The sequence below is a fragment of the Electrona antarctica genome (assembly GCF_951216825.1).
Source record: "Electrona antarctica genome assembly, chromosome: 18".
Lineage (NCBI taxonomy): Eukaryota > Metazoa > Chordata > Actinopteri > Myctophiformes > Myctophidae > Electrona > Electrona antarctica.
Genome location: NC_136799.1, coordinates 27,162,994 through 27,182,716, shown reverse-complemented (window position 1 = coordinate 27,182,716; position 19,723 = coordinate 27,162,994). Strand labels below are relative to the sequence as shown.

General features: G+C 42.5%; 1 protein-coding gene across 6 annotated transcripts in view; it reads left to right on the top strand.

The window, feature by feature from the left end:
- The window catches only part of aqr (aquarius intron-binding spliceosomal factor), an 88,647-nt gene that overhangs the window by 65,212 nt on the left and 3,712 nt on the right, over nucleotides 1-19,723 (top strand). For all 6 annotated transcript variants that reach the window (XM_079528505.1, XM_079528507.1, XM_079528509.1 and 3 more), the window contains exons 30-33: nucleotides 599-786; nucleotides 1,910-2,081; nucleotides 8,903-9,073; nucleotides 16,017-16,102. In XM_079528505.1, coding sequence (XP_079384631.1) covers nucleotides 599-786; nucleotides 1,910-2,081; nucleotides 8,903-9,073; nucleotides 16,017-16,102 — 617 coding nt within the window. The remainder of the gene's footprint in view (nucleotides 1-598; nucleotides 787-1,909; nucleotides 2,082-8,902; nucleotides 9,074-16,016; nucleotides 16,103-19,723) is intronic.

Below are 19,723 nucleotides of genomic sequence, written 5' to 3'. Positions count from 1 at the left end.
ATTAATTACAGTAGGGGTATGACAAATCAACATTTTCCTTAACATTTAACTCCCTGATTTCGAAAGGCTTAAACGTTTAACCGCTATGGGGAAAATACATCCATACTGGCATGTGATGTTGTAGTCATGTTCTAAGAATGACAATAGTTTGTTCAAGCCGACATCTTCAGCGACGGCAATCGGCTGCAAACCAGCAGCTGTAGAGAACATAGACCCCCTAATACCAGCACAATGACTGTATCATCTTTGTGGGAACAAGAGCCCCGTTTAACCAGAGACCTTTCCCAGCAGTGGTTCATCTATTACTGTTCTTTGCAGAGAAATAGGTTAAAGTTTAGCCTCTTTCTCTGATGGACACATTTGGTGTTGGTTTAGCCGCTATACCAATACCACAATATAGCAGTGATGTTTGACTCACAAAACTAAAATGATGATCTTAATGACATGTCCCACGCCGATCCAACATTCCGTTTAATACTTATTCTTGATCTAAGTTAATTCCAGACCCACAACGAAGATTAATATCCTGTGGTTGTTTCACTAGTTTCTGTTCTTAACGTAACCACTCTTCTTCCCCCACCACTCATGTGCTGTATAGAACCCAGAGGATGGCTACAGCAGGCTGAAGCGCTGGATCATGATTGGAGACCACCACCAACTGCCTCCTGTAATCAAGAATATGGCCTTCCAGAAGTACTCCAACATGGAGCAGTCCCTTTTCACTCGATTTGTACGCCTAGGGGTGCCCCCAGTTGATCTTGACGCCCAGGGCAGAGCCCGCGCAAGGTGTGTCACATTGGCTTAACATTGAACAAAAATGTCAAGAAAGTTTGGACAGCAGAGTCTATATGGATTCTGTGAATTCATTGATAACTGTTTTAATGATGTTACAAATTATGTATGGAGGCAGATAATTACCGTTATTTCTCATCATAATAGCAATCACGTCCTGCAAAAAGAGATACACATACTACTGTATCTAACCTCTCAGTACCATTAAATAATTAACTGCTAATGCACATGGACACAGTGGTAATTCTTTGACTAATAGACCATAGCTATGGAATGAATCCTAAATTAACTGTATTGCATAAGTAATGGCCATCCTAGATTGTTTACCTCTGCTACTCTATGTATATATTATTGTTGCCTTTTATTATGATGCCCATTACCTAACACTGCAGGGACAGTGAGCATTCTTTAGGTCCAGCAAACAAAACATACTGTACAGTACAATGAAAAATGGCTATATTAGCATTCCGGAAACAAAGCAAAAGGTCAAATGACCTTTATGTTTTTTATATATTTTTTTCATCCATCTATTTTAGATAGTATGCATGCATTTTATAGTTCATTTCTAAAATTAGTTGACAACATTAATGTTAATATTCCACCAATGTAAAATGTTATTTAATATATACAAAAATCCCATGTCACTGAATACGTCAATACTGCCAATCAATTAGGGAGTAATATCCCTATACGCACAGGATAAATATTACCTGTGTTTGTCAAAACAGAAAACACAGAATATTACTATTTCATTCTTTCTGACTGCCACGCTGAGACTAGATTTGAATACCAACAATGTGATTTGTCACCTGGGTGACATAAGCTACAGTAGGTAACTTGCACCCAACAAACCTTCCCTTTCATCCCTATCCGAGTATCCGTCTGTGCTGGGAGTCTCATCCTTGACTACTGGTCTAAAAATGCTAATATCGGCCTGATGTATTTGTCGAGCTCTAATATATTGTATAGTGTGTACACATTTTGATATTATGTTTCTGCTTATCTATGCATATATTAAAACGAATGGTAAATAATTTATCTTGAGCACAAATTTGTCATATACTGTAAGGGGGTTTTGAGGATAGAAGTAATAATGTTTTCATCTCTCTCCCACCAGCCTGTGTAACCTGTATAACTGGCGCTACAAGCAGCTGGGGAACCTGCCCCATGTCCAGCTTCTGCCACAGTTTCAAGTGCCCAACCCGGGCCTGACCTTTGACTTCCAGCTCGTCAATGTGGAGGACTTCAATGGGGTTGGAGAATCTGAGCCCAACCCTTACTTCTACCAGGTCAATAATACACACACACACACACAATTTAGGCATTTAGCAGACGCTCTTAATCCAGAGCGTTTTACAGTAAGCAAGAACAACACATGGTAATACATCAAATACATAGATGTCTACATAAATTGCCTTCTAAATTACATAAGTTGAGCCTTTGCATACGTGCCTGTAAGGTCGTTGAGGCTAGTGCAAGTGCTACGGGCTAAGATGGAGTCTGAAGAGGTGAGTTTTCAGACTACGGAGGAAAATGGGGAGTCAGTAAGTCTGCATGCACATACAGATACTTTATTCTGCCAGGTCAATAGTCCATACTCTTGTAGACAGTCTACCTACAGTACACACAATATTCAGCTAAAATCACAGCACAGCACAAACTAATGGGTTTGTCCTTCCATATTGTCTTTCATTAAATTGCTGGGCCTGGGACTTTCAACATTGTGTGTGTGTGTCTGTGTCTATGCACACTAGGGTCGGGTACCAGACTTATGGTACTTTTATGGATGCTGATGGCATTACCACAGTGCTAGGTTTTATTATAATTAATAGATAATTAGTGTAATGCCTATGTCAAAAGAATGATTTCCATACAGGTGTATGACAACAAAAATATATAAACCAATAAGAAAATGTTCAAGTTAATGACGATGTTGAAATGGAGAAGTTTGGACTTATTATTTACTGACAAAAAGTACCTTTCAGGCACTGGTATGAGTTCGTGTGTGTGTGTGTGTGTGTGTGTGTGTGTGTGTGTGTGTGTGTGTGTGTGTGTGTGTGTGTGTGTGTGTGTGTGTGTGTGTGTGTGTGTGTGTGTGTGTGTGTGTGTGTGTGTGTGTGTGTGTGTGTGTGTGTGTGTGTGTGTGTGTGTGTGTGTGTGTGTGTGTGTGTGTGTGTGTGTGTGTGTGTGTGTGTGTGTGTGTGTGTGTGTGTGTGTGTGTGTGTGTTATGCACACTATTACTGTTACTCTGCCAACATTTTGACTGGTGCCAACCAGGCATTACACGTGGGCATGTCGATGAAGCTGCTTATTGTTCTTAAATGCGAACCATGTGTGTCACTCGAGGCACTAAGTCACATGAAACTCTTTCTCCATTTGCCTGTTGCCATTTTCAGGCACCTCAAGGGAACTGGGCACATCACTCAAACACTCACCCCCGACATAATAAGGAATCGGGGGGGAGTAAATTGGACACTAGAGAAGCAATGTGTCTAGTGCATGGTGAATGTCTGTCACAGCTGTACAAACACTGCTCCGACCCCCACCGTGGACATACACACACATTATACACTCCGCACACACGGCCATTCTCTTACTCCGCACCCAAAGGCTCTTCATTGAGCACCAGCAACCAAGTGACAGCCAGCAGCAATGTCCCTGTTTGGCTCATTTGCTAAAGCACATTTTAAGTCAAGTCTCACCCCACTATGGCACATTGCTAGTGCCTCCCCATGGATATCAAATGGCTCATAAAAATGCGAAAATGTTTCCCTTAATCCACCTCTCCTATAGTTAGAAAATTGCTTTCCTCGGGTACAGGGGTTATTATTTTCTGTGTGCCTGCTGCATTGTAAACGGCATTAACTCACTGCAATGACTGCATCATAAATTGCATATAGTGGAGCAAATGCTGTCGTGGATTTTACTCAGTGGCACAGTAGAAACCTTTACGGGGGGCGCAGTGGGTTGTCTTGTCTCGCATCAGCTTACCAAAACACAGGAGACAGTTCTAATCAATGAATGACGGAAGTAGGCTACCCACTGCTATATTATTATATCACAACATATTATATCATGATTAAATGGTATGTATATACAGTAGTATGATTAAAAAAAGGTTTAGGTCTGTCTTTTTAAGAAATGACTTTAGACAGGTGGAAAACTTTAGTTAAACTTGCAGAGTGACACATTACTTTACTGGGGTTATCTTCTGATAGTTATACTTGAATGTCATCATGAAAGATGAATGAAATAATAATCCCCTTTTCTGTTTCATTAGCATGAGCGTGACAAAATAATCTACAGCTGTTGTTGTTACACTGCTGCTCGCAACCCACACAATAAATACCAAGGATACGATCATACGACAGTCATGCCACGTACTGTTATGCTATGCAACGGAGGTAGCAAGGACTCTAAGCTGTTATATAACCACAGTCAGTGACATCACTGACGAATCCTTGGTATCCTCATGCTCCCCGAATCAACTTTCCACTGCTGTTTGGAAAATCCTGGTGACGCAAGGTTATAGTCTAAGGTTCATGGAAATAGCTGATCTAATGGCTCACAACGCGTTGAGCTTGTAGATCGGCTATTGTTCTTGTTAAACATTTGTTTTCTAATTATGGAATTTCTTAGATTTTTCTGGAAAAAACATTATCGTTTTATTTATTTATTTAATTCATGAAAATGTTCTTGGGAATGTTTTTTTGAAAACGTTTTGAAATAATAATAATTTAAAACTAAATGTAGGAAACAAAAAAATAGAGGGACCCACAAAAATGTGTCCACGACCCACAAATGGATCCCGACCCGTGGTTTGGGGAACAGTGCCCTATGGTGCCAGGCCATTAGATCACATTTATACTAAACACAAACAAGAAGAGCACAACTGGAAGGTGCCAACTAGGGCAGGGGAATAAATATATATATATATATCGAATATTTGTCGAATTTTGGGGGGAAATCAAATATATATTTGATTAGTGGTCGTGGCTACCAGGCAATGTTTAATAAAGTAAATTCTGTGCTCGATGACGGTCTTCAGTGCCAGACATAAGAGGTTGGGGATTAAGTGGTTAATCCTACGAGTTTGAAACAATCCCTGCATGATGACATCAATGTCATATCCTTTGTATTTTAACCCATTTAGTCCTGAAGCCGATTTTAAAAAGAAATTGCTTCTAAATCAGTTTTCTGAAAAACCTATGTTTCTATGTCAGTGGTGCTCAACCATATTCATGTCAAGGATCCCCAGAATTATCTGTATTTGGCCGCAGACCCCCATCTGAAAATATGATGTTCCAGCGACCTTCCAGAAGCAAAGATAAGCGTTAAAAGAAATTGCTGTGAAAGAATATATATTCAAAGATTTGCGCCACATTTTCATGATTTTTCAAAAATAGCAGATCTACAAAGTAAACTCGTAGCTTGTAGAGCTGCTATTTTTCAACAGCTAAAGTATAACATGGTGCTTAAAACACAAAGGGGTTCCCGTCCTGAATTGGTTAATTGCAGCTTTTATCAACCCGCATGGACGCCGGACTGTCCATGCTTGAGCATTCCGTCACTTTACAAGCTGTATTTATTATGACGCTCGCCTCGCACTGTTAAAACAATAGCAGGATTACTGTACTCTGTCCGGTAGGTTACACAAGTCTTTATTTTATGTTTGAGAGCATTGTTGTAATCCAGGCAATATAATCGGGCACTTGCGTAAACTCTGAGAAAACATGATATAAATATTGGTTCACTTTACCTAACCTCCATAACCTTCCATATACTATGCGCACCATTTTTTATCCAACACAATAATATTCTAATTTTAAATTCTGCAAAATTCAGCTTGTACAGCGGGGGCTTCACACGCGAGCGCACTCACACACACGCACGCATATGACATGTGGTTCTCTCCCGTGTATTTCTTGTATACTATAAACTGCAGTGAGACACTCTTAGTGTCCCTCCTTCTCATGTATTTGCATACAGAATTAAGTGTATAGCTTTTCCCTCCGAGCCAACCGTAACCTTAAGAGCACAAGTCTGAGGCATTCCAAGCACTGACAAAACATTTCTGTTGGTATGCAGTAACAGAGTGCTGGTGATCCTCATTGTTATTGATTATGCTCAATATCTCCCAGGCCAGCTAGAGGGCCAGAGGAACAAAGGCTGCCTAGGGTTTTGATGTTTTGACTCTGATGTGGCTGGATCGAGATCTATGACCCAAGCCCCATGAATGACTTCAATAGCACAAAATTGAGAGGCTGCGGTCTCTGCTTAATTAAAATTGAGTGAATAATGCATACTGTTGGCCTTTTTTTTCTTCTTTTTTTTAAATTTGTGGTCGTGTTTGGGGGGTAGATCACCCTGCAGGGCCAGGAGGCTTTGGTTAAAAAAAAGAAAAACGGTTAGAGGTTGGTGTGTTTAGAGTGGTGTTTCTTTGCATCCTATTTGATTGGAACTGAGATGAAATATGAATGTGCTTGACCTTTTTTGTTATTCAAACGTGGTCACCTATTAAAACATGTCCTGTTGTAGTAGCCCAGAGCCCTGGATGGGTCACAGCCTCAGCTAGTCAACTAGCTACTGAACAGTAACTACAGTATAGTGCATTGACAGTAGTTTTCATTGCGACCGAAGGTCACACGTATATATGGAATCGTGCATTTCCCGTCAGTGTGTTGGTCAGGCACCATCAGTGCATCTGACCTCAAACGTCAAACCCTTAGATCTCCATATATGGATATGTCAGAACCTGCTCTTGAGCAAGGACATCCCCAAACATCTTTATAATTACACCCGTAGGACAGCCTTGCTTAACTCTCCCAGACATGCGCCCATTCACTTTCTTGTTTAGGTGCCGACAAACTTGATATTATCTCTAAATCTCTCCATGGTTTTGATCAGAACGGCCATGTGCTGTCCTAATTTGTGACTTAACCAAGCATCTCGTTTGGAATGTAAATCCTTCTAAAGAGAGATCAGACAAGAGGTAGGGCGAGGTAGTAATGTAACATTATACCTCCCAGTTTTGGGGGGAAATGGAAGGCGGGGCTTTTCAAAGTAAAATCTGTCTCATCTGCTACTCTAGCGCCTTTATTTTGAAAGATTCCGGGGCATAAAAGTGTTAATTCATTTGTACTTTTGAACTAGCCTAGGTGGTTTGGGCATCTGGTTAGAATGCCTGTTGAGGGTTGGAGGGTTTATATCTCCACTATATGGGAAGTCTGGAACTCTCTGGTGGACCTGTTGCCCCTGTGACCGGACTACGGATAAGTGGTTGAAGATGGATGGATGGAACTAGCCTACTTGTCATGCTTGTGACTGATTAAGAACTCATTTCATCATATTTTATTGTATAGTCATGTTCTGTTTCAGATGAATAACATTTTGTCAGTTTACTTTTCAATTATTGGGTGCCACTATGTTTACTTAATTCAAAGACAAAGATCTTTGTTTAGAATGGAAAGAGTAGGCAGTGAGCCAAACTGATTACATTTTTGATTAAATTCATCTTTGCTAATTAAAATGTAAATTGGATTATAGGGGTAACATAATAGCGTTCTGCCAGAGGACTGAATGATGAAACTTGTTTTTAAGATCCAACAATTTGTCACGCCCCAAAAGGTGATTATCCTTTTTTTAATAGATGATTAATATCTAATTCACTACAACAAAATCTCCCATTGTCTCCTTTCCTTTGCTTTTATGCAGGGAACCAAGGACAGGACATTATGTCCTAAATGATAGCTAGCTAGTGCTATTGCTGTGCTTTGTGTAAGGTAATTAATTCCAACCCAAATCAGATGGCTACTCATGCATGAATGAGAGAGGGCTTTCATCTGGCTGAGAAGTCAGACCGTGAGTGACAGTCAGTGAATGTCTGAGTGAGCTTCTGTCTGTCTGAGAGCGTGCGTGCTTGTCTCGTCTGTCTGTAAGGTAGGAAGAGACAATGAGAGGGGGATGGTGTTCAAAAGGAATTAGGCAACCACAGATGTGTGCAGTCAATAGTGACTTGTATATTTGAGCAATTGTCTGCTAGTATGTGATTCTCTAAACTGAGCGGTGCATTGCTCACACACTTAGGAGACAGGTGACTGGGTCCCTGTTACAGATGTAGGCCAAGCAATAGAGGGTATGCGCATGACCTCATCATCATACCCGGAAGTTATGCTGGAACGCGTACGGAGTGGCAAAAACTACTTTCTGGCCTTGACAGCCCATACATTCAAACAGAAAAGTCCTATCTGATTTCATTAAACAACGTTAAACTCACTTTGCCACTCTATTCGCTACTCACTTTATGCATGCGCATACCCTCTATTTGCAACATTACCGCTGACCATTTTCCAAAGCATACTGTCAGTTTACGAAGACATTAGATTCTGTTCATTTCAGAACAGTATGCAACTCAACTTGCATTCAGATACTGTAACTGAACTCTACTATGCATCAGGCTTTGCCACGTCTTTACAAACACAACTGGCTGTGTTCAGGGAACACAGGCGAGCAGAGTGACCTTTGTAGCTACGCTAGTGACTCCTATAGGCTGGAGCAGCGCCTGTGAGTGGGGGCTGTTGAACAGAAGGAGTAGGATTGAGGCGCTACATCTTCCCGAATTGGGACTACTACTCTCAAAAAGTGACTTAGTTACTTTTATAGTTACTGCATTCTATAAGTAACTACTGTAGTACTATTGTATTGGTTGGTGTGTTTGTTTCAATAGTAATGTGGGATAGTGTGAGGAGAAGGTGGATCATAATAAACCTCTAATCCTCTGATGTTGTCGGCTACATCCACATAAAGTAACGAGTCATTTAAATAACAGTGTTTTGGAATTGAAGAGTCATTAGTTATGTCACTAGTTGCCACTAAAAGTAGTTTTGACTAATGCGTCACATTGTAATGCATTAGTCCGAACACTGCGTCACTTTGTAATGCATTAGTCCGAACACTGACGGCAGGTGAGCCAGTAGGGTACAATAGCAGTGGACCCCCTCCACTCGGAAACAATGACATTACCGTACATGAAGTCAATTTTGTTTTGTCCAACTGATTTTTTGAAAGATTGCCCACTTTTCTATCCTCTTCTTCTCTCCCCCTGTGTAGAACCTGGGTGAGGCGGAGTACTCTGTGGCTCTGTTCATGTACATGCGTCTGCTGGGTTACCCTGCTGACCGCATCAGCATCCTCACCACTTACAACGGACAGAAGCACCTGATCAGAGATGTCATCAACCAGCGCTGTGCTGGGAACCCCTTCTTCGGACAGCCCAATAAGGTAAGGACAAGTCGTTTCTGGACAGCAACACGCCAAAGCAACTGTCTGGATGTAAAAATAGTCTAGGAATAAAAAGCAAATTTATATAAAAAAATAAATAAATCTGTTTCCCATCATGCACCTGTAACCCAACATGCATTGCACTGTGTCACGTGATTGGCTAATGGTGTTGCTTTCTGGAGCTGTCCGGTGTGATTGGCTGCAGAGGCAAAAGGGGGCAAAGACAATAAATATCACAGAAATGGTGGGCAATGTCAATATCGCTGTGCAACGCTGAAGTGTGTTATGGACCTGGTAGCTACTGACGTGTGATAATTTAAAGATAAACATAACAATGGAAAGTGGGGGCAGTGATAACGTAAGATAGGATATTTTAAAAATGTACAGGTATCTGTATACATTATTAAAGAAACACTAAAGTACAAGTACACACATCCACTCACTAAAAAACAGGTGCTGGCTGAGGTTAGAATCTGCAAAGAAGAATAAAGTCTGCACACTGGGTCATGCTCCTAAGCTTAAAAACATGTTGGTTCCTGTTTACACCATTGGACGTGACGTTTCGAGACGTACGCATGTATACCTTGTATTAGTTTGGAAACCAAACTAACCCATATATTTTATTTTTCATGTGATCTTTATAGTTCCTGCATGAGGTACTCTTATGACAGACATAAATCCACTCGCTTTAGCACAGTGAAATGAAACCGACCACACACACACACAGCCTGGGCACCTCCAGAGAGTGACGTCAAACATTTGTTCTCGTCTGTCAGTAAGGCATCTCTATTCCCACCAGACGTGTTCTTACTTCATACAGTATGTAGCATGCAGAAATGCTGCTGTAGTTAACATATGCACAACACACAAACACTGGCTCTTCACATCTCCAGATGTCTTCTGCAATCTCTTAGCCTTAACAACAAACCCGCTATATCATCGACTCTGTCAAGAGAGACGTTCACAGCTCTCAATTCTCACAGGCCTTGTGTCTAACTTAAATTTGCACCTGCACGCGCGTGCGCCTGTACAGCAGTAAGCCTGTACTTAGACCAGAGCAATGTACTCAACCGAACTGGCTAAGGCTTGGGGGGGGGGGGGGGGGGGGGGGGGTTGCTTGTGTTGATGTGAACTATCCTATCCTCTGTCGTATACTCACTAGGGATAGTCATTTGGGAATTTCTTTGTAAATGTGTAAACTAGGAGTTTTGTGTGGTTAAGCGTAGTGTGACATCATATTAATACAAATTAACATTGCAGAGCACATACCTTGGACACATCAACTGTATCTTATACTGTACATGTATATAGTGTAACAGACTGCTGTCAGTACTTGAACGCAGCAAACACCTTTTTACACCTTTTGTGTGGTTTCCTAGGTGTCGCGTTCAGTCCAGTCTTCCGACGGTCACTTTGAAAAACAATGTGTAACACTGCTAGTAGATTGTGATTTACAATTCTATACAATATTCTAATGTTTAGTATTTATTTGTGTGTACGCAGTTAACTGGGCATGTGCAATTGTTTGTCTGTTGTGTGTGTACTTTGTGTGTATGTATGAGAGAGTGAGAAAGAGAACCTGCGTGTCAAATTGAGTGTAGGTGTAATCTCAGAGCTCCATTCTCCCCTGAAGCATAATGCTGGGCCATCCTCCTTCAGGCCACGTTGTGCTCCACCCACACTTGTTTTCTCTACTTTTTGTGTCCCTCCTCCATCCTTCACATGAAGTGTAAAGGCAACTAGAAAAAAATCTGTAAAGATCATTTTATAATACAGCATATGAAAGGACGCGTTTTGGCTATAAGTCTTCATCTGTGTTTTTAGGTATACGATTAATCGCATTTAAATCAAACTTTATTTGGACTATTAACGGTACGTATCTCGCTCATGAAAGCACTGCACAAAGCCAAAAGTCCTGCTAAAAGCATAATAAACCTGAGTCCAACACCAAATTAATGTAATCTGTCTCTGCCATGATGCGCGCAGCTCACAACTCTCTGATGTTGTGTGCTCAGTCTGCTCACTCATCCACGTAGCCCTGAGTATCGCTAATGTGTTAACGAGTCTCGCTAGCGCACTGGACCAGGGCTATCATCCACACAGACCGAACATGTCCCAAACACTGAGGTAAACTTGTTGTTGGATTAAACATAACGTGCCACCGGAAAAATCTCATAGCTTATCAATACCGTGTCCCGACCTACTGTCCCTTACACTAACTGTTTATTTTGCATCGAGGAGCCATGTGTGTCTGTGTACGTCACCTCGGCTAAAAACAAAGTGAAGCCTGACTTGTGCTTCGCCATATGACGACGGCATGCTGAAAATAGCTGATCTGCAAGATCACAACGCGTCGCCTCCGCAACACGTTGTGAGCTTGTAGATCGGCTATTTTCAGCACGCGGAAATATGCAGGAGATATGGGGCATCATTATTTTTCACATGGCCCATATGACAAGAGAGAAGCAGAATGGAAAAGGATTACAGATTCGGTGGCATTTCACATTGCAAAAGGGTGCAGGAAGAGAGTGGGCACTTAAACATTGCGGGCACCTCAGTGTTAAATCTTTCCAAAATGTAAAGAAATATGACGTATTTTGAATTAATTTGGATAATTTTAATGGGCATATTGTAAACGTTTTCACTTGTTTAATCCCAAAGGGGTTTAAATAAAAATCAAAGTTTCAGAGAAGAAAAGAAAAAGAAGTAAAGCAATTAAAAAAAGCATGCTGATGCCTGATCGGTTGCTTTCGAGCACAGTGTAAGGCAATGATCCTGTCCAGAAAGAGGAACCCATCTCTTCCAGGTCAATTCTTTGGAAGAAATGATATCTATTTCATTGAGCAGATGGAATTTCTGGAACTATGCATCAACAGAAATGTGTGTAAACACTGGAGAACATCTTGAAGCATTAGAGAAGCAGAATAGTTGCTGCAACAACTGTTCTTTTCAAAATGCACAGCAGATGCAGATCTGAAAGCACTGCTATCCTCGGCTCAAGTCCCAGGCCAAATCAGACTGTAAATACACTCTTCATATAGCAATAACAGGAACTCACCCTAGGCTAAACAGATAACAAAGGTGAAAAAACACAGCTGGCTTATTGCTCGAGGGCTCTTTAACGTCTTCCCTGCCGCCACTAGATGGTGCTATTGGCTCAGTGCCACGGTTTTCAGCGACCACCGAAATTGATGCACTTCCGGAACATGGAATCATGTCCGGGGCACAGGGCACATACTTTAGTTTTCATCATAATCGCTGGAAACGGTACAGCGAGGTCGCAATAATTTTTTATTGACCTCCCAAAACATGATGTTGATGTTTTGAATGATCACCTCAATCTGAGCTCAATTCCAATACAAAGAGTTTTTTGGATACGCGCTAGCCAGGGACCAGTGGATGGAAAATAACGATCATAATATCCGATCACGGAAGTGATCCGTTGCCTGGTGACGGTGACGTCAAAAGCCGGTAAAAATCCTTATTAAACATTATAAACCCTTATCTCTTCCAATCTCACCCTAGGCGATCTGTGATCGTTGATTAATCTCGTCCAATCTCGCCCTAGGCGGGGAATGAGTTAAGAGGAAATCGGGATACCGGTACCTGCTTTTCTGAGAATAAAAAGTCTTGAATTCTGTCTGCTTTGCTTTCCCTGAATTTCTCAACTCTCTCTCTCTGTTCTCTCCCTCACTCTCCTCCCTAGCTTTGATCTCTACTGGCAGAGGCTGCTAGATTGTTTTGTATAAGACAAGTAAGGGGATGAAAGATGGAGAGATGAGAAGGAATGCTTAGCAGCTGAAAGGTCATGATATCTGACTATCGGTCCGCAATGTGCATCTTGACAGCGCTTCACGACGGCCAGAACCCAGTGAATGTCAGCAGCCAGCCCACTTCTCCATGACAGCTGTAATTACTCGCATGGAGAGGGGAAGGCCAATACATATGGGTCACAGTCTCATCCATACAAACTGAAACACTAAGAAGAAGATAATTAGAAAGCAAGACAAAACAGAAGAGTGCCGAATCTTAAAAAAACATGGTTTGCTTGCACATGCACGCAGACTGACATAATTTTCACTCTGTTTTTAATGCAATGTAATTAATGCATTTTTAATGCCCTTTGTTTTGTTTTTGTTGGGTTTTTTTGATTAGCTGTGGGTGTAGACGCACAACCCTGTTTCTAGATCCCACTCATTACGTTGAAACAGAGTTTCAAGAGGTTATTCAATGAAGAATCGCATGCACAAGCTCACCGCCACAGTGCAGTCCCCCTCTAAGAGGAGCAGTGTTAGATTACATTGACTGTTTCGAAATTGGTAAACAACGGGACAGAGTTGAATCAGTTCATACATCATTTAGTGATGGAACCCGGGGCACACTTGCAACTAGTCGTACAGTACACATATGCGGCACATATCTCGGCACGCCTTATTCTAGACGAGGGCGGCGGTGCCAGCGGTGGGGTACGAAGAGACACTAGGCGTTAGACTGCCACGGCATTCTGCCCTCGAGGAGTTCCTCGTGAAAAATTGAACAATCGACAATCTATGACTTCTGCGCCTCCTTGCGGCATAATGTGCATGAATAAGTCATAGTGGGGTCGCAGGGAGTGAACGAGAGAGGAGGAGAATGAGACCGATGAATTTTTCAACCACATTTGCAACTATGAGGGGCGAGGGCTTCTGCTCAGACACTGTGTCATTGTGGTTGTGACAATGAGCAGGAAGAGGGTAGGAAGGTGAAATGAAATGAGTCCTCTTCTCCCCGCAGTCAAATGACTTCTATTAGGAACGTGTGTGTGTGTGTGTGTGTGTGTGTGTGTGTGTGTGTGTGTGTGTGTGTGTGTGTGTGTGTGTGTGTGTGTGTGTGTGTGTGTGTGTGTGTGTGTGTGTGTGTGTGTGTGTGTGTGTGTGTGTGTGTGTGTGTGTGTGTGTGTGTGTGTGTGTGTGTGTGTGTGTGTGTGTGTGTGTGTGTGTGTGTGTGTGTGTGTGTGGGGCCGCGTGTGTGTGACCTGCATGCTTGTATGATTATATGTGACTTTCTGTGTGTGTGTGTGTGTACACATATCTGCATGCTTGTGTGACTATGATTTTTCTGTGTGTGCGTGCCATGCATGTATTTGTAAGTATAGACATGTGCCTGCCACAATGACACGACCTCTGCAATTCACTCGCTGGAAGATTTCATATAAATAACTAAACAGCATGCAAAATGCTATACTCCCAAGAGAGACGCTCTATCTGGGACTCATTCTTGTTCTCTCTTTCTCTCTCCCTCCCTCCCTGTCATTGTCTCTCCTCTCTCTGTGGGCCAAGAATAACTGTCTTCCATACAACAGTCTAATGGAAAACAAGTGGAGTTGTTTTGGCTGAAACCATGTGGCATATTTAGCCCCTTCAGTCTTTGGATAGTTTGTGTGTATGTGTCTGTATCAGTCTACCTCAGGGTTTGCGTGTGTGCGCAAGTGAGTGTGCATGCGTGTGTGTGTGTGACTCTGTGTGTGCTTGCATCTTCATTCTCTTCTCTGGGGGTAATTTGAGGCCACATGGTGAACTTGGTGGGTGTTCCTCCCAGCCTTGGGTTTGGTGTCTGTTTCACTAGAACAGACAAGTCGATGCCTCCTCATGCTATTGTACAAACTGGCATATTGTTGCCTCTAGTGCTGCACCTGTTCTACATAGCAACAGGGAGACGCAAATAAATATTGGTCCACTTCCTTGTTTCAACCCCATCTATGGCACTACACACACAGACACCGTCACATGCACACCCTTCCTATTGGCCCTAAGGGGGCTTCAAGGGGTTTGGCAAGAGGTCCCAGAGTTGCTGAATGTTGCATTTGATCAGTGGGATGATTTATTTAAAGCTGTTGGTTGGTGGGCTAGTTGCTGTGGTCCTGGGGCAGTGGCCTCGTGATACCAGCTGCTGTCCTATTGATCCAGTATGGACTGGTAGAGGAAAACAGAGGACTTCTCCAGATGTCCTTCATATGGCCAATACTTATGTTTACCACTGCATTGATTGATGGCTTGTCGAGGCTATATTCACTGGAGAGAAGGGGGATATCACATTTCTTCTCTTCCAATGTGTATTTTTAGTAAAACGGTTGTTTTGTTAGCTAAGATAGGTTGGGACATCGAGTATGCAGCCAGTCACTTAATGTTCAGTACATACTGCTCATGGCATATAATTGTATGGTGATATGAATGCCACACACAGAGGAAAAACTAGCATACAGTATCTGTTGCATGTTCTGTTTTTACGTGGCTTATTGGCTTCTTGGGCATTCCAGCTAATCGCAAGCACACGAGCAGTATGTCGCCACTTATTATGCAAGGCTCTCACTCTCAACACAGATCTTTTACTCATCTGAAGCGGGCTGTGGAATAAGCACACTTCTCAAGAGGACAGAGGATTACCAGGGAATGAAAGCAAATGGGCTGACACGAGTTTCCTTTTGCACTGAGGAAGAAAATAAACCCATAGCTAGCTGCTTTTCCCGCAATTCTTCCATCACACTGAAATAGTCTCCCAGCGAGGCGGTGCGGCCCCCAGGTGCTGTGGCCCCTCAGTCCTGGGGCCTCAGGTAAGCTGTGAGCGGTGGAAGAATACCCCCTAAGCCGCATTAACGCCGCCAAGCTATACATATGGCCCACAGCGATAACGGAAATGACAACAAAAACTCATTCATCTTCGTAGTATAAAAACGAAACAAAAATTCTGCGTCTTCTCCGAATTTGGGATGGAAAGCTCTCTAACTTGCACTCTTAACGACTCTGCTAAATCCACCCCCGCCAACCTGCCACTACACACAAAAATGCATGTGCTCGAATACTCAGTAAAAAACATCAACATCATTCTGACTAGCATTGCTTAGCAGCAGTATCTTTATGCATTACTGTATGTGCATGATTCTTCATTGTCATGTCTGTGTGCTTAGGTGACAACAGTGGACAGGTTCCAGGGTCAGCAGAATGACTACATCATCCTCTCACTGGTCCGCACGAAGGCAGTGGGACACCTGAGGTAAGCAGTAAACCCATTCCCCCTGTCCCAAAATACACACACTTCACATGAAGGAACTACTCTACTTGAATCAAAAGAATAAAAGCATTGGGAAAAAGGACACTCCTTAGATGACTTTAGCTATCTAGAGACAACAATTCTCAAGGGATTTATTTTTCTTGTTTTCCTTTTTTAGCATACAACGTTGGCACACACAAAAAGGTTCTAGTTCTTGCTCTCTTAAGCTCTGCTTAATTTCACAGACGGGGGATAAAGGCAGCTTTTGGGACTGACTCATTCGGCAGAGGGCAGAATGAGTCTTTTGGAAGTTTTTTGTGTGTGTCGGGTTAAGAGAAGCCATTGTGCTGATGATTGGGGTGAGAATAACGAACAGACTGATCAAAGGCAATTCATAAGAGCGGTCTCTTGCAGGCTTTAAGTGACATGTTGGTTCACCACTGTGCAATGGTACAGTAGGTTTGATGTCTTTTCATCCTGTGTCCCATAGTTCTCGTTCTCCTTTCCTTCCTTGCTTCTCCTCTTAATATTTTGATTTATTTTCTATTTTTTTACTCTTTATAACCATGAATTGATATACAGTGTCTATAGTCAAAAAGCCTTTCATTTTTAGGGTTTTGCTGATGAGTTTTTAACGTCTTAATGCCAGACCACTGAGGCAAACTCTGCCTTCAGCACTTAAGCTGCTAATGTGCACCACATTGGTCTGATGTACCGTATAGTGACTCCAAGTGGAAACTTGCTCCTTACAGCCTCTTATCAACCCCTCGAACCGCCAACACACTTACCTGGCCTCACATTGGAAAGTCTGCAAATGGAGCCTAATTCCTGATTTATACTTATGGTTTCACGCCATGTTGCACACTGAAAATAGCCGATCTACAGGCTTACAATGCGTTGCAGTGCAACACATTATCAGCTTGTAGAATTTGAAGTGCACAACATCAACAACAAGTAGCAAATAAGTAATCCTTCTTCTTTTTCATACGGCCATACGCGCCCCCATTTCCCTGATAGCGAAGGGTGCAGATGAAAGCCGGCAGAGAAAACATTGAAGACTCCATTTTGTTTATTTATTTATTTTATCCCCGACCTCATCTCACAGATAAAGCCAGGAAATTGATGGCATTGCCTGTGAGAAGTGCAGTAGGGCCATTGAGAGTGGTAGTTTATCTTATTGGCGGTAACCCAGCCTGCTTTCCTTTCTGCTATCTTTCATTTAATGTTGTCATTTCATTCTCTGCCCGCACACTAGGAGGGATGGGTTTAGGAAGCACTCCCACCATAATACGTGCTAACGCTACAGTTATCCACTGAAGAGTACAAGAGACACTGCCTCCCCCTGCTTGCACCATGAAAGTAGTTCTCATTGGTGATGAATGCATTGTAAAATGTTTGCATCTTAACAAATTGTTGTATTTTTGAGTATGAGATATTTTATTAATACCTGACAACATTACAATTAATCACATCATTGGAAGTCATTCATGTCTTGTGCTGCTTCTGAATGGTTGAGTGAATGGCCTGTTAAGAGCAGTGATTCATGGGAGGTTCGTTGCTGTCGCTTGGATTTTACCCCATGCTGGGATCACTCTGGCATAGATTCCACCTCGCACCCATTCAACCCCCCCCTCCCCATGGCAACCTGCTGCCGTGACAACCACAGGGGATGCAGCTGACCATAAGTACAAGCTAACCCTGGATCTGACAGGAAAAACATTACTGCTGCAAGTCCCCCCCCCCCCACGCACATACACACACACACAGATTCCAACATCCTTTGGCATGTACAGTACATGATGCACTCACATGTGGGGTCACTCATTCTCTCTCACACACGCACACAGGGTATGTGACCACCTTGCCCTGTCGTGTCATGGAACAACTCAGGTGGGAGTCACTAAACCGAGCGATGTCCCCCGGCTACCGTGCTTCGTGATTCATTGGTTTGGCTCATCTCAAGCTCCGTGCTCATTGGTTGTCCGCTGTTGCGGTTTTGTCTCTGTGGCAATGTCGATGTACTTTAGAGTCTCATGCATGTACCGTGCAACCTCTTCAGCTTGAGATTTACAATGCAGTATTGATGCTATTGGCTGCACACATTAACTGACTCTTAAATCCTTCACATTCTTTTCCGTAAGCCCCCCCCCCACACACACACACACACACACAATTCATCCACACACTGTACATATTGCAGAGATTAATCTTCTTAATCTCATGCTCTGCTCATGTCCTCTCTGCATTCGGCATTTTTGGCTGCGTTAGTGTGTGTGAGTGAGAGTATGTGTGTGCTCATCATATGCATTCATACACATTCAACACATGGCGGTTGAGGGTGAGCCAAGTTGAGAGACAAATTATTCTACATAAAACCGAAGATTGTTTTGAATCAGCGTGGCCGCTGTGAGAAAGCCAAAGGTGTTATCCTTTCCTCCTCATATCATAACCTCTGCCACGTTTCCTTGGCCGAGAGAAAAGCTCTGCAAGTTATTTTTGTCTCTATGATTTATTGGCCAGATAAGGTATGCACTTCTTGGCAACAGCAACATTTTGCATATAGTTATACATGACATTAATGATGCAGAGTAGGTTCAAGTGTACAACCCACCTCCTTTTATCTTGAATAGATCTCACAGTTTTATGTCTCAAATGATAAAACATGACACTTGTCAATGCACTTGACATTGGTATCCTTCTCTATATATCATAATAGTCGCTGTCAGGCAGAAACCTTGGATTTTCAAATGTTATACTTTGTCTCATGAAAATCTTGTGCAAAACTACTGTAGCAAAGAATGTTGCGAGCGAGCAATTGTGGGATTGTACTGTACTGTAGATCAGCTACCTATGTTTCTAATTTTTCTCCTATAGCGTTATGCCCAAAATAGGAGTCCGTCTGTGGGTTTTCTAAATATTTTACCAATTAAAAGTATTAAAAGGTTTGACTAAATAACAACATTGGACATATCGAAACACTTTACTTTTCCCCATTGCTTGAAGTACAGTATGTATGCACTGTTGTACTGTTGCTGCCTGAGGTGGAATCTGTTTTTATTTCAACACCCTGTAGCTACAGCACTTATCTTACTAGGTTCCTCTAAAGTTAAAATTAGAATTTGTGTGTGTGTGTGTGTGTGTGTGTGTGTGTGTGTGTGTGTGTGTGTGTGTGTGTGTGTGTGTGTGTGTGTGTGTGTGTGTGTGTGTGTGTGTGTGTGTGTGTGTGTGTGTGTGTGTGTGTGTGTGTGTGTGTGTGTGTGTGTGTGTGTGTGTGTGTGTGTGTGTGTGTGTGTGTGTGTGTGTGTGTGTGTGTGTGTGTGTGTGTGTGTGTGTGTGTGTGTGTGTGTGTGTGTGTGTGTGCTTTTCTCTTCTCAGGCAGCTTAAATGTGGCATGTAGGCCGATGTGGCGTTTCACTATCACAAGACGATGTGTAAACGATCTTTTATTAAACACTTGGCCCATTGCAGACAGTCGAATCGACCCCTGGATTCGCTGATCCCTTAAACCTAGTGGATGGAGACTGGGCCAACATATCTGTCCTCTCTCTTCTCTTCCCCCGCCCTCTGTTCCTTTTTTATCTCCACCCTCAACTATAGCTAGCTTATCCTTCTCTAAACCTCTAC